General features: G+C 40.8%; 3 protein-coding genes across 3 annotated transcripts in view; 1 reads left to right on the forward strand and 2 right to left on the reverse strand.

Annotated features, from left to right (window-relative positions):
• Positions 1–10,965, reverse strand: part of poln (polymerase (DNA directed) nu) — a 52,758-nt gene extending 41,793 nt beyond the window's left edge. The window contains exons 1-9 of the mRNA XM_062444448.1: positions 10,221–10,965; positions 8,791–8,909; positions 5,837–6,646; positions 5,187–5,362; positions 4,885–5,003; positions 4,652–4,788; positions 4,089–4,157; positions 3,852–3,912; positions 3,431–3,495 (exon numbers count right to left, since the gene is read on the reverse strand). Of these exons, the coding sequence (XP_062300432.1) occupies positions 3,431–3,495; positions 3,852–3,912; positions 4,089–4,157; positions 4,652–4,788; positions 4,885–5,003; positions 5,187–5,362; positions 5,837–6,646; positions 8,791–8,909; positions 10,221–10,965 (2,301 nt within the window). The remainder of the gene's footprint in view (positions 1–3,430; positions 3,496–3,851; positions 3,913–4,088; positions 4,158–4,651; positions 4,789–4,884; positions 5,004–5,186; positions 5,363–5,836; positions 6,647–8,790; positions 8,910–10,220) is intronic.
• Positions 10,966–14,615: 3,650 nt separating this feature from the next.
• haus3 (HAUS augmin-like complex, subunit 3) lies at positions 14,616–19,013 on the reverse strand. Its single transcript, XM_062445015.1, has 5 exons — positions 17,982–19,013; positions 17,674–17,883; positions 17,210–17,442; positions 16,203–16,488; positions 14,616–15,293 (listed from the first exon to the last, which is right to left on the reverse strand). The coding sequence occupies exons 1-5, from the start codon at positions 19,011–19,013 to the stop codon at positions 15,066–15,068; spliced, it is 1,989 nt and encodes a 662-aa protein (XP_062300999.1). The 3' UTR covers positions 14,616–15,065.
• A 1,779-nt stretch (positions 19,014–20,792) lies between these two features.
• On the forward strand, positions 20,793–26,004 carry LOC134005789 (prostaglandin reductase 1-like). Its single transcript, XM_062444784.1, has 9 exons — positions 20,793–20,871; positions 21,418–21,546; positions 21,711–21,756; positions 21,873–21,932; positions 23,381–23,548; positions 24,231–24,504; positions 24,700–24,805; positions 25,105–25,223; positions 25,382–26,004. The coding sequence occupies exons 2-9, from the start codon at positions 21,441–21,443 to the stop codon at positions 25,490–25,492; spliced, it is 990 nt and encodes a 329-aa protein (XP_062300768.1). The 5' UTR covers positions 20,793–20,871; positions 21,418–21,440; the 3' UTR covers positions 25,493–26,004.
• The last annotated feature ends 438 nt before the right edge of the window (positions 26,005–26,442 follow it).

Here is a 26,442-nt window from a genome sequence, read left to right on the forward strand (position 1 = left end):
GTTAATATGTTTAAAACAGAAGCTCGTCTCATTTCTCCTTCCTTTCAGTGGACAAAGGACTGTTAATCTGTCTAATGCCAACATCAGTCACACAGAAAACGCATTAGGATCAAACACTGACAAACTGGCCTTATTCAACATCTACTTTCAACCACTCCAAAAACCATAAAATATTAAACATAAAATACTAATATTAAAACATAAAACATTCATATATGTAAAGAAAGAATTAATATCGTAGAAACAACTACAGAAACACAGGCAGACACACACGTTTCCACTCACACGTCCTGAATCCTTAACACACACAGAAGAGCCAGACAGGCTTTAATGACTGCTGTGATAATCCATTCAAATACAGGATGAACTTTGTTACTTAGCACAGCAGACAAAGACAGCATGACAAACACAGCAAGACAGAGGAGGCGATAGGAAGAGAAGTGATAGATGATATGGATGGGGGGGGGGGGGGAGTATATATGCATGGGAAAAAAGGTGAGGAAGTAAAAGAGAGCGATAGGGAAAAAAATGAAAGGGAAAAGCACTTGAAAAAAACATATGATGAAAGAGGCTAAGTCCCAGAGAGACAGAGATAATGATGAAAAGTAAATGAGTAAGATGAATAAGAGTAAATGAGGCGGGGGGGAGGGGAGTGAGGGAGGGCAGACAGTTTTAAAGAATTTGAATGAAGCAGAAAAACACTCCTTAACGTGACAGACGAAGAAGAGAACGAGGGGAATTGAAACAGGGACAAGAACGAGAAAGAAACAAAAAAGGGGGGCGGGGGGGTGAGGTGATGAAATGAGAGACAACAGACAGAGAAGCGAGAGAAAAAGAGGAGCCGAGCGACAGAAATGTGATGCAAATGCTTATGTAAGCCTGTAGACGAGAGAAAAAAAGAAGAGGGTAACAAATGAGCGACAGGAGAGGGGGGAAAGGCTGCGGCTGGACAGTGATAGCAAATGGCATTTAAAACCAACAGACATCAGTCAAAAAAGGGAGACGCTTAGACGGACAGAACTTGACAGAATGATGGGCTGAGACCAGGGGCGGGGGGGGGGGGGTGGGAGCGACAAAGGCAGAAAGAGCAATAGAGTAGGGGAGCGTGGCGAGGGAAAGAGCGACAGATACAAAGAGAAAGCAAAAGAGAGAAAGAAATAAAGGAGAATAAAAAAAAGCTGGGGGAGCTGGCAGACGTGTGCCTAAATTCTGAAATATGTACTTTTCTCTCTCTCTCTGCTTCGCTCAGCGCCCAGAGCAGCCACCAGACTGCTTCATCAATATTGGATGCTAGCCCCTTTAGTACTTCATTTGACACACAAACGCACACACATATACACATACACACACACACACACACACACACACACACACACGCACAGGGTGGGTACAGCATTTTGTAGCAATATTTTGGATAATTTCAGCGAGATTAATCATTCACTTTTATTCAGGACTTTCCAGTTTGATCCCATCTTTCTCTTTCATTTCTATAAGCACTGACAAACAGGATGCACTACATGTTCATAGAAAGATTTCTCTCTGAAGTGAGCTGAATAGTGATGGCTGCAAAATACAAACAGAATGTGAAAGAGGTTTATTAAGTGATGTGAGACCACCCCCTCCCAAACACACACAGACACCCCTCCGAAATGTTATTTATGCTGTCTGAGAAAACAAAGCAGCGTGTGAGCATGTTTGTGCGATGTGACCTGACAGAGAGGAGGGATCCTCTCGTTTGAGTGTTCAGACTGGTGACCTTGACAGCTCACATAAAAATAAATCTAACATGACAGAGTGGGGGACATGAGTGACTGTGCAGACACGCACACACACAAACACGAGAACGTATCACAAAAAAAAAAAAAAAAAAACATGAGCGGACGCCCATGCATGCACACGTAACTCTGCAGCTGTCAGCAAAAAGTTTGGTTGCCTCAGCGTGTGTGTGTGTGTGTGTGTGTGTGTGTGTGTGGAGGTTGGCAGAGGCAGACAGTGATGTTCCTTCCTGCAGCACACTCTCTTGAAGGAAAAAGACAGACTCTCCGTCCTATTTTTAGCAACACGGCAAGATACCCAGACTCGCCCTCCCCCTCCCCTCTCCCTCTCCCTCTCCCTCTCCTCTCTCTCTCTCTCTCTCTCTCTCTCTCTCTCTCTCTCTCTCTCTCTCTCTCTCTCTCTCTCTCTCTCTCCCTCTCTCTCTCTCCCTCTCTCTCTCTCCATAACAACACCCCTGCTGGTGCTCGCAATAGTTGGAAGAGAGTTTTACAGCGCAAAACTGATAAACATGTATGTATTTTTGAGCGCGTTTGTGTCAGGAACGTCCGCACGGCTGTATTTGTGTGTCGGTGACGACGCTGAAAATGTTGTCTCCAGAATTGTTTTTTATCTGCATGTAAACAGGACAGGTCCCCGGAGGATGTCCACCCACCACATCGCTAATCCTGCCCAGAAGAAGAAAAAGAGAAATTCTATTTTTCCTTTGCTTCTCTGGCTCTTGAGGGTTCTTTTATTTAATTATTTATTTATTTCCAGAGGTCTCTCCTGTTTCTCACATCCTCCTACTGTTTTGCTCCCATTTGTATTAATACAGCAGCTGTCTACTGCAGCCCAACTAAAACCAAATAAGCTAAGAATGATGTGGCACAAACCTGAGCTGACCCTGAGCATCTTTCCTATACGCAGGCTGGTAGAAGCTTCCCGAGGGAACTTTTACATTAAGTCTGTGTGATGTAAATACATAATGTTTCGTTACGTAAGACTCCGACTGATTTAGCTTTGAGTATTTCACTGGAGATTTTTTTTTTTTTTTAAAGTCTATAAATTCCCAGTTTTACCATGTGTATCCATGTGTGTCAAGATTAGGTAATGTAGATGTAAATGCTGCTGAGCTTAACATCTACCACAATGTCTCTATTCAAACTGCGGAGCCCACAGATTTTCAGCTCTCATTATGTTCTTTTTAAGATAAAAGAGTATCCACAGAACAGGCTATAAAGACTAGCTGAAGCAATAATCCAACTTTATCTAAAATCCCTCTGATCAAATGGAATAAGTGTGTTTGTGACTAAGCTCAGTCCGCTGTGGTGTTATAGTATTCCACTTAAAATTAAGAAGTCAAATAAAGGTTAAATTAAATTGCTTAAAACCAGCCTGACTATCTTTATACACACAAACTGCACAGTTTATATTTGCATACACTGTAGCTCCTGTTCTATTGTTGTATCCTGTTGGGAAATTAACACTAACCATAAGGCAAATGTTAGTAACTCCTGGCTGTGAGAGATAAGTTTGTCTGTTCTACCTGCAGCCTCCATCTTATAGACAAACTCCTCTGCTCTAAATAGAAATAACGCTGACAGAAAACTTCAAACAGCCATACTCTGACAGTTACTACTGAGGTTTGTTTTTGGCGCCCTTATTGCTATCTTACCCCCAGCAGGTCTGAAGTTCTTCTGAGAGCCTCTTTGTCCACGTGGATGTGATGACTCTCCATGGCTGAAACAACACAAGCAGACAGTTACAGATCCACCAGACCCTTCAGCAGGAAACTACAACATAATGGGGTAATTATCAAAGTAGAAACCTGGTTTGAATGTTAAGATTAAAGAATGGAGGTAGATGAAAATTAATGAAGGCAGTTCCAACCAAGTGCCTTCAATGATTTAGAGAATTGTTGATACTATTTAGTATATAATGTTATCTCGTAGTCACAGCTTCAACAAAACTAAACAACCAACTTAATTTCAGATGTTGAAGTATGCATGCAATCAGGACTGTCATCATTTCATGCAACCTACTTAATTTAAATACAGTAAGAAAAAAAATGACTTAATGACTTGATGAAGCCTCACCGGCCAGAACAGGTATCATGTTCAGCTCCATGTCTGAGTACAGCTCCCACAGGCCCTGGCTCTGCAAACACTCAGTTAGAACATGTGCGTGTAGTCTATGTACAGGTGCTTGTGTGTGTGTGTGTGTGTGTGTGTGTGTGTGTGTGTGTGTGTGTGTGTGTGTGTGTGTGTGTGTGTGTGTGTGTGTGTGTGTGTGTGTGTGTGTGTGTGTGTGTGTGTGTGTTTGTGTCTCCTAACCTGTAGTTTACAGCACAGCTCTGTGTTAAGCCAGTAGAGTGAATAAAGACCTGAGATGACCTGAGAAACCTGAGACAGTGAGTCAGACAGGAGGAATGGGGAGAGTCAGTGGGGAGTGACAAAGTAGTTTTCAGGAAGATGATGCTGTCCTTGTATACAGTGGAAAACTAGTGGTCCATGGGACAAGAAATAGGTGCTTTCATACTGTCTCAGAGTCCATCCATCCAACATATTCCTAAATGTGCACTCCTCTTAGTGTCTATATTAATACATCAATCAAACTTTATTTGTATTGCACTTTCCATACAAACAAAACGCCCCCCAACCACAAACAGAGTGATGACTTTGTAATTAATAAAGCACTAAGTAATAACAGCACTCAATAAAAACATGAACTGAGGAAACTAATTAACTACAGTAGGATAGTGGGGTGATGTATTATTATTATTATTATAAGTTAAAGCTACCACTTTATCCCAGCATCCACCCTGTCGGCTCCAAAGACTTCTCTCGTGGTGAAAAGAGAAAAGAAAAGGGGTTAAATAATTCACATTTTAACTAACCTTCTTGGTACCCAGTGCAGGTGTTTTTGGGGATGTTCTGATGTGTTTATTAAGAAGGTCTTGGTAGTTAGAGGAGGGATCTGCAGGATCCAGTAGCCACCCTGACACCTGTGGGTCTTGGATACGACACCCTGCAACTAGACAGAGATGAAAAACATTAATTTTGACTGCATGGTCAAATTTCTTTCTATTTTGAAGTAGAACTACATGTGTATATGCATGTGTTAGTATACCTTGTTTCCAGTTTAGGTCTTGTTTGTAAAACTGCAGAGCTGTCCGAAGCAAATCCTTGGCCTTATAGCACACCACCGCCACCAGCTGAGATTTTGACAGCACCCGTAGCAGCATATCTCTGTGGGACACACACAGAGTTACAGAACTAATCATGGATGTAAAAAATAATGGATGTACTGCAATTTCACCCACTTTTACAAAGTCATACTCATCATCATATTGACTCTCACCTCTCTTTCTCTCTCTCTCTCGCTCTCTCTCACACACACACACACACACACACACACACACACACACAGACCTAGTAAAAAGCTCCTGGCAGCTCTGGTGGTGTGTGTGTTGCTGGGCCCATGCAGGTGTGTGCTCCAGTTTTAAGTAGACCAGACTGTCATTTGGCCCGAGCGAGTCCTCTGGTATGCTGCTGTCCAGATCGTTCTTCATCAGCACGAGGAGGCCACACACTGGGGGAGTGAGCTTCTATATCGACGATTAGAGAGGGGAAATTAGCAAGAGCGCAGGGGCCACCAGCTAATGAGGCAGTAGGCCACAAGGGTACAGTTTACACTAATCTTATAATGTGTGGGAGAGATTAAAAGGCAGGAGGCAAAGCTTTTTGAGCCTTTTTTTCTTTACAGATAAAAATATTAGAACACTGACACATGTAAACCCTTCATTTCCAGTTAATGATTAACCTTTTCTGAATTGTTGTTAATTGTAGCATATTGAACAACAGCTTTGAATATGATTATATATGAGGTGATTCTCTTATTAGACGTTGCTTTGTTCTTTTTTAAAAAAATTTCACCCAACTGAAGTGCACCTATATCCTCTCATCAGCTTTGAATATTCAGCTCATGAGAGGAAATAGACAGATTAACTTTTGCTAATGATTTTTTCCAAGAGTGCGAATACTCCTTTACAACAAAAAAAACAAGTCCAGACCCTGCTCACCTGTTCTGGGTCTAACTGAGTGGTACCGTCTCTGTACACCATGCTGAGCACCAGCGCCTTGACCTGCTCAGCCTTCTCAAGCATTTGCATCTTCTCGTCTGGGCTCAGCTTCCCAGAATCCTTTACTCTAGGGTCAGATGTTAGGGTTGCGGTGAGACATCCAGCTCTGGATTGGTTCTTGGTCTCACTGGTATTGGATGATTTTGGCTCATTTGCGGCCTGGTGAGGCTCAAATTTGCCTCGCTTGTGCTTGGGTGGTTTGAAGGTGATAGAGGACGGGATTTGTCCGGAAGCATTCGTAGTGAATTCATGGCTCCTTTCTACCACCTCTCTCTGCCTTTGCTGAGTTTGCTTCGGGGCATACATGTCAGTAAGCGCATCTAACACTCGTTCTGTTTTATGTGAAGGACTGGCTTTAGTCTGTGGTTCTCGGGCTATAGCAAGGTGTTCAGGATTAGAGGCTTTGGGCCTGATTGTCTTCCGCTCACTGACTCCTCTTTCAACTTTTTTTTCCTGGGAGGAACAAGGTGGCTCCCATTTTAGAGGACGCCTGGTGAGGGAGATTTTGGACGGAGGGTTAAGATTTTGGGGCTGGGGCACCTCATGCTTCCTCTTTAATGAGGAAAAGGAGGGGATCAGGAGAGGCTGATGTGAAATTGAACAGGTTTGGTTGCTGTTTTCTAGACTCTCTCTTCGTCTTATGGCAGTTGTGTCCGAGTCCTTCACTGAGGAGTTTTGTCCAGACGTAAAACAGTTTTCTGTGTCCAGCGCTGTGCTGGAGCTGCTCCCTCTGGTGCTTCCATTAGTGGCCTACACAACAGAAAAGGTGGAACAGCGTGCAGTCAGACAGGGACATGGAAACAGGGAGACAATAATAGATTTAGAAGGATTCAGAAACTGCAATGGGCACTTGGAAATGGACTAGCGCTGTCTGTGCTGGTTCTGTTACATAGAAAAATCTAATCGGTTTAGAGAGTGAGCTGAATGAAGTAAAATATTCTAGCTGCACATTAGATTTAACAGAAAAGAATATAAGCCTTAGTTCATTATTCTCAGTAATGCTTACAGTAGATATAGAGGCACAATGAAAGCTGAAAAATAAACAGGTAAGTGGTTGGGTGAGCAAAAAAAAAAAGTAAAGAAATAAAGTAATAAAAAAGTAAGAGAGGCAAAACAAGCAGTAAAAAGGATGGAGGACATGAGGAGGGGACTGGTGCACCCATTGAACCCCCGGCACTGTGTCCCAGACAAAAACACAGACAGTCAAGACACTGTTTGTCTGACAGCTTGCCTGAAGCTTGGAGAGGGTCACACACACAAACACACACTCAGACACAGGCAGACACACACACACACACACACACACTCGAACACATACTCACTGGGTCCCTCACACTCATTCACACTTCATGAACAGAAAAAAAGCTCTTTTTGGCTGAATGACAATAAATATTTCACACTATCCAAAGGGATTTGAAAGGGTTTCAATGAACCAATCTGAGGGATTATATGTATATGAGATAGTATATGTTTACAATATGCATGTGGTTTAAATAGTTTAGTTGATGGTGAAGCTCTTTGAGATATCACAATGATACTGGTGAAAAATGTACAATAAATCACTTGATTTTATATTAAACTGTCTAAATAATCAAAATTAAAGATGCAAGGTTGTCACTAAATAGAGATGATATGATCCCATAGAGGCAAGTGGAGGAGGTATGGCAGGATGACAAAAAGGTGAGGTGGTAAAATAAAAAAAAAGGTGAGAAACAACAAGATGGACAGAAATTTGAGTGCCATCTCCCAAAAGTACAGCCTCACCTCCCTGTAACCTTGGCTGCATCTTGAAAACATCTCCATTATTCATAGCTGGAACTCCCTCCTCTATTTATGCGAAAGCACCAAGTGTGCATATGTGAAGCTGCGTTCTCTGAAATATAGGTACAAGCTTTACAGTTCATTATTCTGATCATTTTCTAAAGACTATTTGAGAGTTTATGTAAGCGCACGGTTTTGCATGCTTGTCCGCAGTGGACTCAGTAGGTAGGAATTCCTGTGATTCAGCTCCCTGAGGAGAACGCTCCTCATTTTCCTGTAAACACAACCAGTTTTCCTGCTGACAAAGTCATGACCCCCTCCCCCACTCACCCCAGGGTGTTGTGCTTCAGGATATAGATAGAAAACTGAGGCAGGCCGTCGTCAGTAGCCTAGTAATGGGCGGATGCAGGAGAGTGTGAGAATGAATGAGGGAGGAAAGAGAGAGAAAGAGAGAGATTTGGTGTGTATGCTGCTGATTCTAGCAATACAGTCAAGTTTGCACTTTTTTTTAATCACTCTTCTTCTCTTCCCTCCATCTTTCAGCCTTACTCACTTTCCATCCCCTCAGGCCTTTTATTGCTTCTCTTTCTCTGTGGCTTATCCAACACCATCTATCCATCTCCCTTCCTCCCTTTATTGTTATGTTTCTTTGCTGTTCTCTCCTTTTCTGCCAATATGTATCGAGGACTACTTTGTCAGGACTTTTTTTTTTCACTTTACAACTCAGCAGGGAGCTATCACTTGTCAGTGTGCTGCAATATTGCCGACGGCCCCCTGTTTCACACAAGCCAGATTGATTTCTGTGTGCATCGGAGAAATAGAAGCCTAATCCTTTTCAAAGCAGCTATTTAAATTTTTGGGACTTTTTGCCGTGTTGCTGCTGTACACACTGTTGCCTCTGCATGCAGGGATTACGTAGGCAGAGTGGGAAACAAGAACCGGGGGGAAATAAAGACATCAGTATTTTGGCAGTATATATGGCCAAGAAAAACAGCAAATAATGAACACTCTTACTAAACCAAGTGTTTTAAAGAAAAAAAAATACACAAATGTTTTAAAATTGGCTTTAAAAATAACTGAGGCCTTCAACATTACATCCATAATGTCTATTACCTCCACCCTTAGAGACTCACTTGTTCATTTTCATAGTGCTGGTGGTTTCCACGGAGACAGCGGGATTCAACCCTTGACCCCCCTGCCTCACACTCCTGGGGCAACGATAGCGTGGCACAACTTCCTCTCCCTGACTCCTCTAGAAGTGAATAGGTGAGTACGTTTCTATCTGATCATCACTTTTCAGACACATCCTAAATCAATGTTGTGTAAGCATGTGTTTGAGTAAGCATGTATGGATGCTTGCACAGCATGTGTGTGTGTGTGTGTGTGTGTGTGTGTGTGTGTGTGTGTGTGTGTGTGTGTGTGTGTGTGTGTGTGTGTGTGTGTGTGTGTGTGTGTGTGTGTGTGTGTGTGTGTGTGTGTGACAGGACAAGGTCAGCCAACAGTATAAATCCTGGCTAAGATCAACCTGACGTTTTGTTACAGCATAACTGGTGACTTGTTTATGTGTGTGTAGTTGAGCGTGTGTCTGTAGATGTGTGTGTGAGTTGACTCAGCATTGTCTCAGCAGCTGAGACTCATGCTCCCTTCCTGCGGCTGAAATGTGAGCAGGAACACAAACATCCCTCGTCAGTGCTGAGTCTCTTCAGCACTGCTATGTCATCGCCACCATATTGATAAAAAAAAAAAAAAGATGGCCGAAAGCCACCGGCAACACTTTCACAAAACTTGAAATGCTTTAGCACCCCCTAGTACTATTTTTACGACACTAAGCAACTGGCACCCAGACAGTCCCCACAGTCAGAGAATAAATTAAACACATTTATAGCCTGGGTGGAAAAAGATTAAAAGCACTTGTTCAGTGTTTAGTTTTTCTTAAACTACAAATTAGATCCTAATTTTTTTTTCTTTTTTGTCATTTTGTGTGGCCTGGAAATTGTACATACACGATAGCAGCATTACCATTAAGTAAACAACAACTTTTATGCTATATATCTTCATTTTCCAATTTCCAGATTCATAATCTGAAACTATTCACTCTCCCTCCTAATTGTTTACTATACTATACAGCTGCAGCACTCATGATTTATGTATATATAATATATAATATATATTTTGACTCTCTCCATTTTGAATAAGTGGCATCAGTACTGCTTGAAATTAACCTGTCAATGTCTGGTTGCCTATTTCACCAACAAAATTGATTTTGTTGTGTATTTTGATGGTATTAGTTTGAGCACCATTACACCTGCAGTTAGTTACAGGACATACTTATAAAGGTATTCTTGCGCCCTCTAGTGTTGAATGCTGTAAACTGCATATATGTTAGCAGTTGAATCACAGTGGGATGAGACTATCATCTGTAGTGAACAACAAATTAAAGATTCATGATGACCGGAGTTTGATGTATTTTCTGTGTGTATTAAATCAATTATAAAGGTTATCTAAATTCCATCATAAACTAGAGGTATGTTGTTTGTTGCCCCTCCACCCCCCACACACTTACCTGTAGATATACTCTCACCCTTACTGTCCACAGCTGTCATCACTGATTCATCTCCGACCTTCCCACTCTCTCCTGGCTCAAACAACTCACTGACTTCTCTATAATCTGGCCCACACTGTCTGTCATTTAGACTGGCATCCAAACAGTGGTGCTGCTCTGTCTCCATCTTATCTCCAGCGCTCTCTGTCTCCACTTCCAATCCGATCTCCATCTCATCTATACTTTCCTCTGGGGCTCTTTTCAGGTTATCAGCGGTTGAGTCACGCAGAACTAATTTGTTAGATTCACAGTGCAACAGTGGTGCTATTTTTGTGGGGTGCTTCTCTCCTGTTTTGGTTACAGTATGACTCAAGATTTGAGTGTTTTCAGCCTGGCAGGGGCTCATCTTGTGGTCTTTGATCTCTACGGATAATAAGATCTTTGCTGGACTGTCAGTATGATGTCCCACTGTTACCTCTTTATTTTCACTGCCACGTTCTATGTCTTTGATTTCAGGCGTATTAACTCCGTTCTCAAAGTCATTCTCTTCTTTCTGCCCAGTCTTTGCACAATCAGTATCAAAGCTTTTGTCCGTGTTATTTGTTGTAGAGACCAAGTACAAATTTCTCTCTAAACTACTGTTGTCATTGTTTCCCTTTTCATTGGCTGACTCTTTCTCATTTGGCAGGATTGCATCTCTGTGTCCTTTCTCCTTCCATGCAACTTCATTTACTCCACCCTGCATTCCATGTTTGATGTCCCACATATGTCTCGCACCTGCTCCAGCAATACTTTCTGAATCTACCATTTGTTTCATCCCTTCCTCTCCATCTAGCCATCTCAATGGTCTAAAAGTACGAGTGTCACAACCTGTTCCCTGTCCTCTTACATGGACACTAGGAGGTAGACGTACCCTTCTAGTTTTGATTGTTCCAGACTCTGACTGCTGATATAATTCATCTTCTCCTCCTCTTGCAGCCTCTTCATAAGGGTTGGATATGTGTTGCTTCCACTTTGAGTGGCTGCCTGAAGCTACAGTTTCTTCTCGTTCATTTCTGGAGCGACTCCAGCTCTCTGTACTTTTCATTTCTTTCTGTGTGCCGCTATCTGTCTCAACACTTATTTTGGGGCAGGATGAAAGTAGTTTACAAGCCAACGCAGGCTCTTTTTTATCAGTGTTAGGGTGTTCCATTGTGGGGAACAATACTTTATCAGGACCCTCATCCTCTGGAGAAAGACTGAGGATAAAACATGGCCTGATTTCTTCAGTGGAGCTACGAGAGAGAGAGAGAGAGAAGATGGTGAGTATGTAAAATTCATAATCCATGCTTTTCACTCACAAAAAACAGCAACAGGAGAGCATCAATAATACTAAACTTCCAACAGCTTTCCTGGGTATTAAAGAGGATTATATATTTCTTTAGACTCTTAACGGGCAAATGTCAAAGCAGTGGTAATATAGATGTCATTCTTAATACCTGGGGAACATTTCTGACTACATGAAGGTTTATGCTTAACATGATTACCAATTAAAACAGTATGTACAGTATATATCCTTTGTTACTCACTCTCTCCAGGGGGTAGCCTGATGTTCAGAAAGTATTTCTGGTATTTGGAGGGACTGGGTGTTCATGTCTCTGTGGAAAGAGGATGCTGGTGTCTCAGAAACCACATGCTGAGTAAATGGCAGAGTTTGGCTGAACTGGGAAGCAGGGGGTCCAGAGTACTTTCTATGGCAATAAATCGGTGAAGGCTGATGAGCGACGTCAGACTGAGACGTCTGCCTTTGCAATGATGAATCCCACCGGGGGGAGGAACAGGAGGAGGCCTGGGATGACAGGGAGCAGTCTGATGTCTGCGAATGCTGATAGCAGGCTGAGTTCAGAGAGCAGCTCTGTCTCTGGTTGAAGGAGTCATGATAAGAAGTGGAATAGGATGACATCTGGGGCCTGGACCTTAGTCTGAACCCAAAAAAAATAAAAAATTGGGAGCAGGATTTCTTTTACGTATTCAGTTTTACACTTGCAATGAGGATTAGGACTTATTATTGCATCAATATATAAATGTGACACATTTGAATATTAGAGGGATTAAAGCAAGAACAGATTTGTGAGCCAGGGAAATGTGTACAATGTATTGAATTAGTCATTATATGAATGTAAAACTGCTGTACAGTATGTGAGAAATCTGGCATGGTGCCTGAGAACTTTAAACCCTGATATTGTCACAGTTAATTACATTACGTGTTTGCTATTTTAGAGCAATCCAACCAAAACCCAATTACATATACTATTGGTTAAAAATCCTGTGTGATGTCTTCTTGCCCTTGTACTATAGAGATATATTAAATTGCTTGTGTTTGCTGTGTCACTGTGCAGGCCAAGATGCCTCTGCACCAAATCTGCTCAGGTGAAAAATGTGAGTGTAATATCTTTTAATGCGAATGTATGAACAAAACATACTCTGAACGAAACTGAACAATAACTGAATAAGTTGCTGTCAGAAAATCTGTGTATCATCAACCTAATCTGACTTACTGGTCTGTTTCTCTTTCAGATGACTCCTCCTGATTTATTCTCCAGCTGCTCTGTGCCCACGGCTCCCTCTGGCTGCTGTAATACCTCTCCACTACACATAGAGGACAAAACCATAAAGTCTCTGGGAACAACACAGAGGCTAAATAAATAAAGTATTAAATAATTTATATACAATGCCTCATGGAGCAGCAAATGTAATAGTAATCCAGTCTGACTGTTCGAATTCTCCATCACCTCTCCTTTGTGGACGCTTCATACAGACGTGCTCACAAACCAAATTAGCAACTTTTCAAATATGCAAGATTTAATATTATTTTTTGGAGCCCTCTTTCTACAAACCAGGCTTGGACTTCAAGGGGAAATGTGGTTCTGTCGAGCAGTTTATCATTGTGATTAACCAAGTAAGCCTGTTCCATCACGTAAGTAATTTGTTCAGCTACTGAACACCACACCTACAAAATTCACAAAAACTAACACGCAGTATCCCACAGCAACACATCTAAAACCAATAGTCAACAATGATCTCCAAATGTTACTCAATTAACACTGGTTTCAACAATGCCAAGAAAAAAACATTCACTGTAATTATTAAAGGGCTATAATGTCTGTTGGCAGGGAATTGCAGGAAATGGGACAACAAAATAGGACAATATTAAATTATATAATGTAATGATTTGATAAAGTATTTTCCACAGTGAGGAAACCAGGCTAAGAGTTTTCAGTCTTCTGTGAGCCTGCAGCTAAGCACAGTTGTGCTTGGGGCTATGTTAAGGTTTAATGTTAACCGTGTTCACTGCATAGTTCACTGTGTTAACATGCTAACACGCTAATTAGCTGTAAATACAAGGTACAGCTGAAACTGATTGGAAATATCATTAGTTTTGAAGGGATTTGGTCACAAACTAAAGTATTGGACAAATTAAAATATTGACCTGATGGTGGCGCTAAATGAAAATTTAGAGGATCCTAATGATTGTGTGCATCAAATTTCATGGTAACTGATCCATAAGGGTGCTTCGCTATTTTACTCAAAACTACAAATGTGAACATGATGGCACAGGAAAAAGTCAGGGGATCACCACAGTCTCTAGGATACATCATTTGAAAACCATGAACATCTGTAAAAACTTTTGTGGGATCTACCATATCTGGTGGATGTTCACAGGATACGTGAAAATGAGGAAAAGTTAGGGGATCATAAAACTTTCTTGGATTCATCCTCTAGGCGCCTTCGAAATTTGTGAAGAAATCTCATTACACGCCATAAATGTTAACCTGCTGATGCTGCTAGAGGAAAACTGAGGGAATCAGCCTCTAGCGATCAAGCTTATACTAAATTTCTTGGCAACCCATCTTATTGTTGAAAAATCTGAGCCTGGACCAAACTGACAGTAGCATTCCTTGAGCCAGGCTGCTATCATTATATGAACATTATTTCAATACATAACATGAAACTACCTATGTGCCCTGACTCACTTTGTCTATTATTATTGGAGATGCTACGGGTGTGTCTGGCTGCCTGTGGACTTTGGGCCCGGAGAACAGCCAGGATCTTCTGAGCTGCCTTGGACAAAGGTCCTGAGTACAACCTGCTGCCAGATTCTTCCATCTCCTCCCTGTCACAATGCCTGTCACTGTCCCTTTCTCTCTATCTGAGGATCTTTGAGTCTTTCTCTGTCAGTTGCCTAAACGAGAAAAGGGAAGACTGAAGTCAGTTACACACAGACCTGGTTTAAACATCATCTCATCTGGCTTGAATTACATTCACAGGAGACTATAGCAAGTATGCTGCTAGACTTCAAGATATATACTTCTCTTAATTAATAATAATGAAATAATAAATAATGCAACTTTAACAACTAATCCTGCATAACAGACAACATGTGTGCTTTATTTATTAGATCTCAGTGAAAACGGAAACAATAAATTTGATATCACAAGACGGAACAAGACATTAAATTACAGTTAGTCTCATATTAAAACAAAATGTTTGAAATCAACACACTAATAAATCCCAATTATTATATAATCAGCAGAACTCTTATGCAACCAAGATTTTTTCCCAGAATGAGTGTTCTCCCCACGTTGAGTGAATTAAGACTCTTCCTCTCCAACTTCAAGTAAAAGGTCCAGAGTTTGAGCAGGTTCATATTTTGTGGTGTCAGCAGAAAAGGTTTACTAATTAAGCCATGCCAGGTGCAGAGTGAATTTATTATCAGCCTGGCATCTCTTCAAGCTTTAATAACACAGGACGACTCCCTTAACACGGAAACTGAAGGTTGCAGTTGGGCTGGCTATGAGCACTCGTCCTTCATTCTGACAGCTCTGACTACTGCTGCCCTCCCTTTGTGGCCATTTTCCTCTCCAGGTCTTCAACTACTTTCTGCAGTAGTCGGGCATCCAAGTGGAAATAGATGTACAATTCCCTCTCCCGTCTGAGGAGGGCGCTGCGTTCCAGCTGAGCGCGCTTGGTTTTAACGTCCCCCATGATTTCATGCAGTACATGCTGCAAACTCTGCAGCTTAGAGTCTGCTTCCATAAGCTTTGCCGTCAGCTCCTGTGAAGACAGAAGGGCAAAGATGAGAAATGGATGAAGAACTTTATCACTTCATGGTGATTAAATATTAAAACATAGCACATTATATAATACGTGAATTTACAAATGAATACACTAAAATGTTTCTGTCAGCATTATCTTATAATGGAGGGCATCAATATGTTTTCACTATGTTCAATTATTTATCATTATATTCATGTTTCATTGTTTATGTAAATGCATCATCAAGTTGCTCCTTGCTTCAAAATCCCATTTGAGCATCTAATCCCAAGAGGGAGCCTGTTTACTGTATGCACTTTAATGTGAAGTACATAGAGTTTAGCTATAATGAAATGTGATAAATAAACAACACATACGTTTTGTGTTTCATGTGGTGTCAAGTTACTGTGTGCTCATGAATACAACTCTACACAGAGAGACTTACAGGCACATACATGCATAAATGATTCCTATTGGCTGGCTTATAAAAGTATGCATATAATGACAGTTTATTAGTCGACACTGCCAACTCGACCCTGACATTAAAAACAGCAGCTGCTCCTTCTAGACATTTTAAAGAAACACTACACTTTTTATTTAGCTGTTCACCCAAAACTGTTAAGATGCTGATATAAGAAATATATTATCAGGCAAGTTGGCAGGGTCAGACAAATACACACATCACTGAAACTGAAATTAAAGCTTATGTCATACATTAAAGCAGTTTCTTCTTATTTTTCATGCAGTGCTTTTACACTCAACACCTGTGTCACTATATGAAGTATGAGAAAAAATTGTGCTACCAGCTTCCCTCACCAACAGTGACTAGTAATTTAAAATTCAATAGACTCACATTAAGGATTGCTTCTTAAATACACTTTTTATGGTTGACCAAAACGACTGAATAGAATAAAAAGGAAACAAACCCACCTGTGCATTGGGGCAGAGCAACTCCTGGTCAGTGATGGCAGTTGGACATACCTGTGGACCTAAGACCAGCTGTTGTAACTCTGTGTACATGGCCATGTGGAGCGCCTCGCAGTCGCCATGAAGACGAGCTGTTGTGTAGAGCTGTTCACGGCCAGCTCCAGCCAGCGCATCTTGGGTCACCTGGAGGTTGCTTGCGAGGACACAAGCAGCTTGGTCCAACGCTTCATATGTGCGAAAAGGCTCCGATCTACCTTGGTCTGAATCATGGTCGAGGATCTGGAGCAGTCTGAGGAAAGGATTGATAATAAATAGACTCCAAATTAAGACACCCTGCATTTAGACATAGATATACAACGTCATAGACAAAAAGCTGCTAACATAGCATCACAATATTGCAGTGGAGAGATGCGAGAATAATCCTGGTTCAGGTCTGAGAACATTCCCATACCACAAATGAGGCAGATACACTATACTGTGAATGAGTAAATGGTACTAGATTACATTCTGCCCTTTCTTTGACTTGGATGGATGAATAATTCATTATCTAAATGAATACGAGCAAAGAACGTTATGTAAAACAAGTGCTTCCAAAATGCTGACATAGTGGAGAAAAAAATTATTTCAGGAAAAGCTTAAAACACTTTTGACTCTGAAACTCAGGTAAATAGCGAGATTTATATATAATGAAGCTTTCAGAGAGCTGAGAGAGTTTATTATTCAGTTTTTACACTTTTCATTTATGGAGAAAAACATGAATTATATGAAATGTGAATAAATGCAACAGTATTTTTTTTTTTGATTTTTTGAATAAATGTGGGTCAAATACTCTAGCTACACAATTTCAGGCCAAAATTAAAAAATATTTACTGCTTACAAATGAAAAAAATTGGTCAAATTTGACCCCAAACAGTATGTGAGGGTTAAGGAAAATGAAACTTTCTCGCATCATATATTATCTGCAAATGGTGTCGCCAGGCGTGTAGTGCACACAGCTCAAGTCTCTTTACCTGCTGAAGGCTGCATCCTTGCAGCTGATGATAGGGTTGGGCCTTGAGTTGATTGCCAGGTCAGGATGTGCCAGGGCCTCAATCCTGAGTGATGTTCCTTCACCTTCCTTTACCAGTCTGCTGTTTAATTCTCCGAGCTGCTTCAGACACGTCTTCCACCTCCTTAACTCAATCTCCTGGGCCAAGAGGAGCAGGTCAAACGATGCCTTCTGGCGGAGTAGGTAATCACGTACCTGGGTGGAAAGATTTAAGTTAATTTTACTAAACTGTTTTAGTTTGTGTTGTTTAGTTAGATGGATTCAGTAACCTGACCAAGAGGACAAAGGCAAATCTATCTGAACCTGATGTCTTACCTGTCTGTGAGCGAGAAAATGCAAAAATAACTAAACTCAAAATGTTACAAACAGTTTATCCACAAAAACAAACAAGTTGAAATATGTGATATATATGTGATACCAACTAACCTGATTCTGTCTAGTTGTGTAGTAGTCCTGCCTGGCTAGCTGCAGAGCCAGGTCTCCCCTCACCACTGGCACATTAAGTAGCCTGGCTGACTCTCTAAGGGCAGCTGGTACTGGTCCATGGAGCAGAGCGTCCAGCTCAGCCTCCACTGCTTCCAACTCCTTCCTGGAAACGACCTCGCGCACATGAAGAGAGGAGGATGTGGAAATGCTCTGGTAGAGTAATGAGAAGTATAAGAAAGAGAGCTTGAGAGAGGAAGTCAGAGCAGTTACCATTAAATATAAATAATACTAATGTGTGTCTGCTTTACCTTAGTATGAGAGGACTTCTCAGAGAGCCAGTCCAGTCCAGCTTTGACACTCTTTTCCTCTGCTGTGGCCTGCATCAGTTGATGCTGGGCTACAATATGAGCCCACTGGAGTCTTGCCATCTCTGTCCTCTTGCATTCCACAACCAGCTTCTCCCTCTTTTGCCCCTCTCGTTCATTTTCTCCTTCCTCTTCAACTTCACAAGAGCTGAGGTCCAGGACTTGGAAGCGTTCAGAGCACGAAGTTTCAACAATGTCAGAGATGCCCTGAAAGAAATGTTTCTGAGTGAAGGCAGTGAGTGTTTTTGTGTTGAGCTCCTCTTGATGAAGGTAGGGATCCAAGGGCAGCTGAGAGAGGAGGACAGAGGGCTTTTTGTGGACAGAAGGGTTTGACAGGACCAAGGTTTCTCCTTTTTCTTTTTTATTAGCTCCTGGTCGAGCAGGGAGATAGGAAGCAAGTTTGCTCACCTCATCTGTTAGGTTTTGTAAAAGATTGTTGGCGTCAGCATTCTCAGCTCCAATTGAAGCATTGGACTCCTGTAGTTTACATGCAGAGCTCTCCAGCTCCGCAGCGAGTCGCAAGTCAACATCTGCACGGGAGGTGGCCACAACCTGCAACCTGTTATACCGTCGCTGCTTCAGCTCTTTCTCTTTACGTAGTGCCTGAAGCTCTGCCTCCAAATCCTCTATGCTCACATCTTCCCCTGCTGCAAACATGGAAGATGAAGAAGAAGAGGAGGTGGGCCCCAAGATGTTTGCGCTGCTCCCATCTGAAGGTCCAATGGTTTTAAGCACCTCGCCCAAGGCTGCTTCATCCAGGATTGGTTTGCCGGACTTGCGTAGCTCCCGAAACGCACGTGCCTCCTCCACAGTCAAGACATTGCTCCGATTGAGCGTCCGACAGACAAAACGCAAAAAGTGAAGGTTTTCCGGAGCGCAGTCAAACAGCCAGTCAAACTTGGAGGCCTCCAGTGACGACGCATCAGGATAACCGAGACGGCCCAGGGCCTCCACAAACTGGCCACCGTCTAACATGGTTGATTCTGCACTGGGTGTCCCCCCCTTGTTACTGTGCTAGTCAGTCATACAGCAACACAATGTGGATTAAAGAGGATTTGGTGAAGACATAAGAACATAAAAAACATAATCCTGACCTCCTAAGACAAGTAATGTCCCAGGTTTATCTGCACCATTTGTCTAATCAGCAGTCTGAAAGTTTATCTACATATGCTCTATTTGTGGTTTGCTCCAGATGTAAGAGCTCTTAAGTGACGGGAGTCCAAGATCCACGGTGTGTCCATACGTTCATTTTGTGCAAAAATGCATTTTTAAGTTTATCTGAAGCATATGAGGCTTCAGCAGTCTGAGTGAGTCATATCAAATGGATATCTGCCACATTTACAGTCTTTTTAGTATCAAATTCCCTCTTTGTGTTTCTTTGTTGAGCTGTGGTGGAAGTATAGTAACAAAAGAGACTTTGACATAAAAAGACTGTAATGATTGAGGATATCTAACTAATTTGAAGCTTCCTATTAGCTTCAAATACACTTTTAAATACATGTCGCACAGAAGAAACCCTTTGGATTTTGTCCCCTTTCACTTACATTGTAAGTGCATTAAGAAAACATCTTATAATAGCAAGTATAAACAGAAGGAATAATAACAGCAAGACAAACCTGTTTCATTGTTCATCTGGGCACCTAACTGTTGTTTTAAGATAGACTTGATAAAATGTGAACCCATCCTTCAAAGCTAACGATGTCACTATGTTATGATATATTCAGTAGGATCCATAAGTCTGACAAAATCCCAAACAAAATATAGTTTAATGTTAATTATAGGTCAACTAGGAGTAAGAAAACGTTGCAACAACTAACCAGACACCTCTGAATCTTCATCAAGAGTTTCACTTCAGTTGATTGATATATTAGTCAGTTGATATTGACCTATGACAGATATTTCGGTACTGGTGTATGTGTCCCATAAGTTATATAGGCAGCATTTTATGTATATTTGATACTTTTTCTTAATTCAAGTTTAATATATACGTACATGGGGTTTTTTTGTTATGTATTTTTTTTGTTATTTAGTTATAATTAGTTAGTTATTACATCTAATTATAAGTTTTAAATTCCCAGTGAAGTTTACTGTTTCAGTGCACTGATGTCATTTTATACAATAAATGGTAAATGGTAAATTATCATGGCCTTCATTACATCTTTGTCACTAGTGTTTTTAAGTCACAATTGCATACAAAAAAGTATGTTTATATATAAAAACTTTACATTTACTCCTTAGTGTCTGTATTGGCATGGGCCCCAAAAATCCACTATCGTTCTACCCTCGATGTTAGATCAGCTCTCACTTTGTTGGCAAAAAAACGATGCATTAATAACAACTAAGGTCTAATAGAGCTGACAAAGGAAGTGAAACTACTATCCTCGGTCATCTGGTGAATGTATCCCAACATAGTACTATTTAGCATACAGATACCTGACAACTGGCTCACTAAAGTTAACATTAACTACAGTACAGTAGTAGTAGTGTGTCGAAAGTAAGGTATGTGGTGTTATTATCTTACCAATAAATCCAAACTGGTGAAGTGTCTCTCCTTATCTTGTAAAGTTTTCTCACAGACTCGATGTTGTTAGCAAAGCGTCCTCGCCAGTTAGCTGCCCGCCAAATTTTCATAATTGCCGTACACCGGCAGTCAGGGATAACGTAACATCCTGCGTCATACGTAGAGGGCTGCGCCTAATCGTCGTCCAATCAGATTTAAGCACCGACCCTCGTCTCCCGCCCTCTCTCCTCCCACGCTGCTATAACACCGCCGCTAAAGATATCCCGTCCTCACGTAGTGAGTTCACCACTTCTACCGTTTCTTTGTGAACTGGTAAGTCATGTGGATTTTTAAAAAGAAAAAAGGCTAATCGGGGCTGTGAGTGACATAACATGCTAAAATGAATAAGTGAAGTGCTATTTTAAAGGGGTAGGAGCAGCAGCGAAACAGGAGTCAGTCCACAGCAGGATATTCACTTCTCACTTTTTGGCTTTTACCTTTTAATCCAGCTCTTACTTTCTTTTGTTTCTTATTATTATTCTTGTAACTTTAATACGAACAGTAACGTTTTAATTGCTTTGTTTTTGCAGAAAGACATCATTCATTAATGTGTTTAAGCTTTGCAGTCTGAAAAAAATGTCCGACTTGCTTCTGCGTGTTTTTGTATGCGTGTGTATGTGTGTGCATGCATTGTTAATTGCATTCCACTTAAATTACTGTCAATGTAAGAATGTAGTTATAACCACTTAATGTTTTCACTTCCCCCTGAAATCACACCAGCAACTTGATAACAAATCTAACAAGTCTTATATTTTGCTCAGGTGTTGCTGCATCATGTGTCTCCATCTGTTTGATAGTAAACTGCTCTGTCTCTCACAGCTGCCCCAAACAACACAAAAATCATGGTCCAAGCAAAGACATGGATCCTGACCAAACACTTTGAAGGCTTCCCAAAGGAAAGCAACTTTGAGCTGAAGGTGGAGGAGCTCCCCGAGCCCAAAGATGGAGGTAAGATCTGGGTTGGGCATGCTTTTTGTTTGCCTTCATTTAGTGTTAATTATTAATCACCAAGCACCTTTAAATATGAGTCAGTATTTACTCAACTGAGTCACATACAGACATTAAAAGCTTTGGTCATTTAATGTACACACAGGTGCCTCTTTGTGTTTCAGAGGTGCTTTTGGAAGCTGTGTTTCTCAGCATTGACCCATACATGAGGTAAAAAGCAGGATCATGCAAAAAAATATTCTGAGTTATTACAGAGAAGACTCTTTAAAATGACAATCATTTGTTAATCAAAAATACATATTTAATGTATTGTAATGTTTCACTAGGCCGTTCAGCGCAGTTCGCATGAAAGAAGGTGACGTGATGATTGGAACTCAAGTGGCCAAGTAAGAAAAACACACACACACACACACACACACAGACACAGAGACATGTCTTTATATGTCATGATGTACATTGCATACCAGGTGTTTACTGAAACAGAACTCAGCCTACATCTGTTGTTAATCACCGCAGCCTTTGATTCACAGTGACTCATGAATGAAAACAGACAATTGAAACGTTTTTGGCCAAGAGTTCAGACACAAATGTTTCAGCCGGAATGTTTTCGCTGATAAACATTAACAAACTTTCCAAAGAACCTCAAATTTCTCTTTCACAAATCCACATGTTTGTGTTTTCTTCACTTTGCGGTGAACCAAACTCATCTTCCACATGGTTTGAAATCATACAGTTGTCAAGGGGACCATTACAGATCTAAAACACATAAATACAAACTTCAGAGTGAGAATCTTGAGTTATGAGTGTATGCTCTACTATATATATGGTTTAAGCCTGCAGTGATTCCATGAACTGAATGTAAAACACGTGATTGCTTCTAACTGTAACTCGTTTTTAAAAATTCATTCAATGTTTATTTAAGCATAAAGATCATTGAGGGTTTGCTCTCTTTTAAAGTGATGTCGAGTGTACAAAACAGAATAATTACACACAAAAAATTAACAATAACAGAGCACAGCTAAATGCTACAGGTACAATTGTGTCAAGTTTCAATGTATGTCGCAATGTGAACTTGAGCATTGGCCGGTCACTTGAACGGGTTGTGTGATGACAGTAGCACCATTTCAACAAGGAAGTGATATATGATGGCAAGGAGCCATTAGGCCTGTCACATGAGACACCCGCACGTCCTTTTCAGACAAGAGGCAATCATGTGTGAAATAACTATTACTGGTAATAAGCCTTAGGGCAGAGGGGTGTAACAGTGGAGGCAAAGGGCGTTTCTATTGATAACATCACCATAATCAAAACCAAAACAGACAAGAAGACAGATTCAATTATCCGCTTCCTACTAAATATAGAAAAATTTGCGTTGTTACTGTACAAACATCCACATTTTTGTCACAGCTTGCTGACAAGTGTGTCATTGTAAAATTTAAAAGTATCTTTCTGATCCAGCCAGCTACCAAGATAGTTAAACTTCAAGACCCTCTCAATACTGTGTCCATTCAGGGACACAAATTAAAAAATGCGTCTTGCAATTTGTCAAAGGCTTGAGTGCAATAAAGAACTGTATCATCCACTTTACAGTTTCTTATAAAGGATGTAATATTGTTCATATACATTCTGAATAAGATAGGACCCAGTATTGAACCTCATACTGGGTATAAATACAGATCAATTATTTTTCAAGTCCACACATTGTTGTGTATGAGGATACATTACCAAAACATAAGTCACATTGCATCTGTAGAGCATGATCAACAGTGTCAAATGCTTTTGTTTGAAAAACCTTTTTCTTTTTTTCTGTCATCACATATTTTGTTTTCTGTAGAGTGATCCAAAGTAAGAACCCAGCATTTCCTGTGGGAAGCCATGTCGTTGGTCGTTGTGGCTGGAGAACCCACACAGTCTGTGATGGCACAGATCTAATTCCCGTCATGCCTGAGTGGCCTCAAGACGTCTCGCTGTCCCTCGCACTGGGTACAATCGGCATGCCGGGGTAAGGCAGATGTTACCCTGCCTGTATGGGTAGTCTGAGAAGGTGAAAATGTATATCCAGCAGCTGGATTCCAGAAGTATAAACACATTTTCGCATAAATAAAGTAACGTCAACATTTACAAGAATTGGTTGGACATGAAGCCACCTGAGCTGAATCATCAGGACAAAATAAATTCACTGCAGTCTGACTGAAAAAGATCTAGTTCAAACAAAACAGCTCAACATAACAGGAGATTCAGGAAATGAGCTGTGAAAAAAAACAAAAAAACAACTGCTCGCCGAAAGTAGAAAACTAGTGTGAGCTAGTCCCATGTGTGAATAATTATCTATGTAAAGACAAAAATGTACTCAGTAGAGTAAACCTCTACTGAGTAAATGTGAGTTAAAGCTCCTAATCTGTAAAAACTGTTGCTGCTTCCTGCTAATTTTTTAGACAAGGAATAGGGAGTTTTGTTCTCAGCTATTTGTTTAAAGACTTCTCTCTTTGAGAAAATAAACAGATAAGGCTCCAGATGCTTTGTCCTGCTGTTGACCTGAAGTCACCTAATGAGCACCGATAAGCTTTCTGGAAACAATTACAAAGAGTTTATATTATGAAGGTCAGAGGGGCTCCTCTGTGGGACTGGAGTTAAAACATGCTTCCTTGTGCAAGTTGAATTTGATTTTTTCTTGTTCTCTGCAGACTGACAGCTGTGTATGGGATAGAGGAAGTCCTGGGACTCAAGGCAGGTGAGACTCTGCTGGTAAATGCGGCAGCAGGAGCAGTGGGCTCTGTGGTGGGTCAGATTGCCAAGATCAAGGGCTGTAAGGTGGTGGGTTCAGCTGGGTCTGATGCGAAGGTGGCTTTCCTCAAAGAGCTGGGTTTTGATGAGGCCTTCAACTACAAAACTATTGGTTCCCTGGAGGAGACGCTGAAGAAAGCTTCTCCAGAGGGATACGACTGCTTCTTTGAAAATGTAAGCAGTGTAGGTCAAAGCTTGAAAAATGTCTTTGTTTGGTTATTGTGCTCTTTTTTTCTCCCCAATTTCATATATTTTCCTAGGGTCCTAGGAAACCCTAACCCTAACCCTTTTCCCCCTTTGAAAATTTAAGCCAGGTGTAGGGTAAACAGATAAAACTCTTAAAACACTTAACTGACACTTTGATTGCAGGTGGGAGGCCCTTTCTCGACTGTTGCCTTACAGCAGATGAAGAACTTTGGAAGAATTGCTGTTTGTGGAAGTATTTCAACGTACAATGACACCACACCCCAAACTGGTACACAGCTTCTTTCTTACATCTTTTTTTTTTTTTACATCAGTAGTCCTGCTGCTTTCAGTTTAGTCCATTTAAAAAGGTTGGAAGTAAATCTTTCTGCTTTTTACTTGATCTGTGGTGACAAGTTACTCAACCTTTTCCAACTTCACGTGTGTAATTTTATGTATTTTTCACTAGAGGGCGACATTGTCATGCTGGAAGAGACATACAGAGAAACCTTTACCTTAACAGAAGTAGCTTGCTTAAAATGTCCTTAAAAGCTACTTAATTTTTTTTCTTCCACTATCTTGCTCCATCAGGCCCGTACCCCCAGTTCACCATGATCTTCAAGCAGCTGAAGATGGAGGGCTTCATGCAGAGCAGGTGGGAGCATAAGCACCCTGAGACCCTCAAGAGGCTGATTGGATGGGTTAAAGAGGTTAGTGATGGAAAACAGTCATGTTAGATGCCTAAATTATTGGTCATGTTTTTGCTGAAGATTTAATACTTAAGTAGGGCTTTCCTCAGGGATGTCCTACTTTACTCTGTTCTTTATGTTCAATGTTGGTTTTTTTTGTTTTTTGGTTGCATCTGCAGGGCAAACTGCAGTGTCGGGAGCACACCACAAAAGGCTTTGAAAACATGCCAGCTGGTTTCATGGGGTTGCTGAAGGGAGAAAACATCGGCAAGGCTATCATCGCAGTGTGATTTGGAACACAGGACGAATTCAAAACGATCAGTATTATTATTAACTAACGCATTAATCACAGACTTTATACATGAAGGACAAAGCAACAGATGCCTACTACTAACCAGCATGATGACCATCTAGCTTATTAGTTATTTATTTTAATCACAGTGAAAAGTAATCGTAGCTGCAAATAGCAATAAAGTGACTATGCTCCAGTCTAGCTATTAAATCACAAAGTGCAAAAATGTAGTAACATTTTTTAGCATTATTTCAGAAAAATCATTCATTTTCAAAATTTAGATGATTTGTATAGCTTGTGTGAAACTGATTAATTCTGCTGGTGGATTAAAAATGAAGACAAAATACGACTGACTATTTCCAAAAAAAAAAAATCATATTTGAGTGTACAAGGATTACACCAAGTGTGTTTTGCTAGTGAGTATCCAGATAAGAGGTGTGGCTCTGCTGCTGATACTTTCATACATTATTAACTGTAACTGTAACACAAGTATTCATGTGCTTTGTATTATGTGGGAGTTTTTCTATTAGTAATAAAGTTTTTTTTTGTCTTTTTTCTATCTTGTTTGTTGTCTTTCACTTGTGTTGGACTTCATACTGCAGACTGAGTGTCTTTACAGCATTAATCTGATATATACATTTCCTGCACTTGAGGCCTGAGGTAAAGGAAAAAAAACCATTGAAGATACGTCCTCCTTTTAATCCATGAATGAGTTGAAACTAGATAATAGAGCAGGCGCTGTTAGCCTCCTGCTGCCAAGTGGAGCTCTTTGTTTGATCAGGAAATAGACTATTTGTAGGCTGATTTGAATTTCATATGGTGGTGATGAGAGCATCAGTTCAGTGGTTTCAGAGGAAGCAAGTAGCCTGTAGTCTGTAGTCTGCGTAATTTACAGGAAATTGATTTCTTTTAAAAGGCATATGGGGGCATTGAGCAGAGGCCAAAACA

Source organism: Scomber scombrus, chromosome 23 (genome assembly GCF_963691925.1).
Source record: "Scomber scombrus chromosome 23, fScoSco1.1, whole genome shotgun sequence".
NCBI lineage: Eukaryota > Metazoa > Chordata > Actinopteri > Scombriformes > Scombridae > Scomber > Scomber scombrus.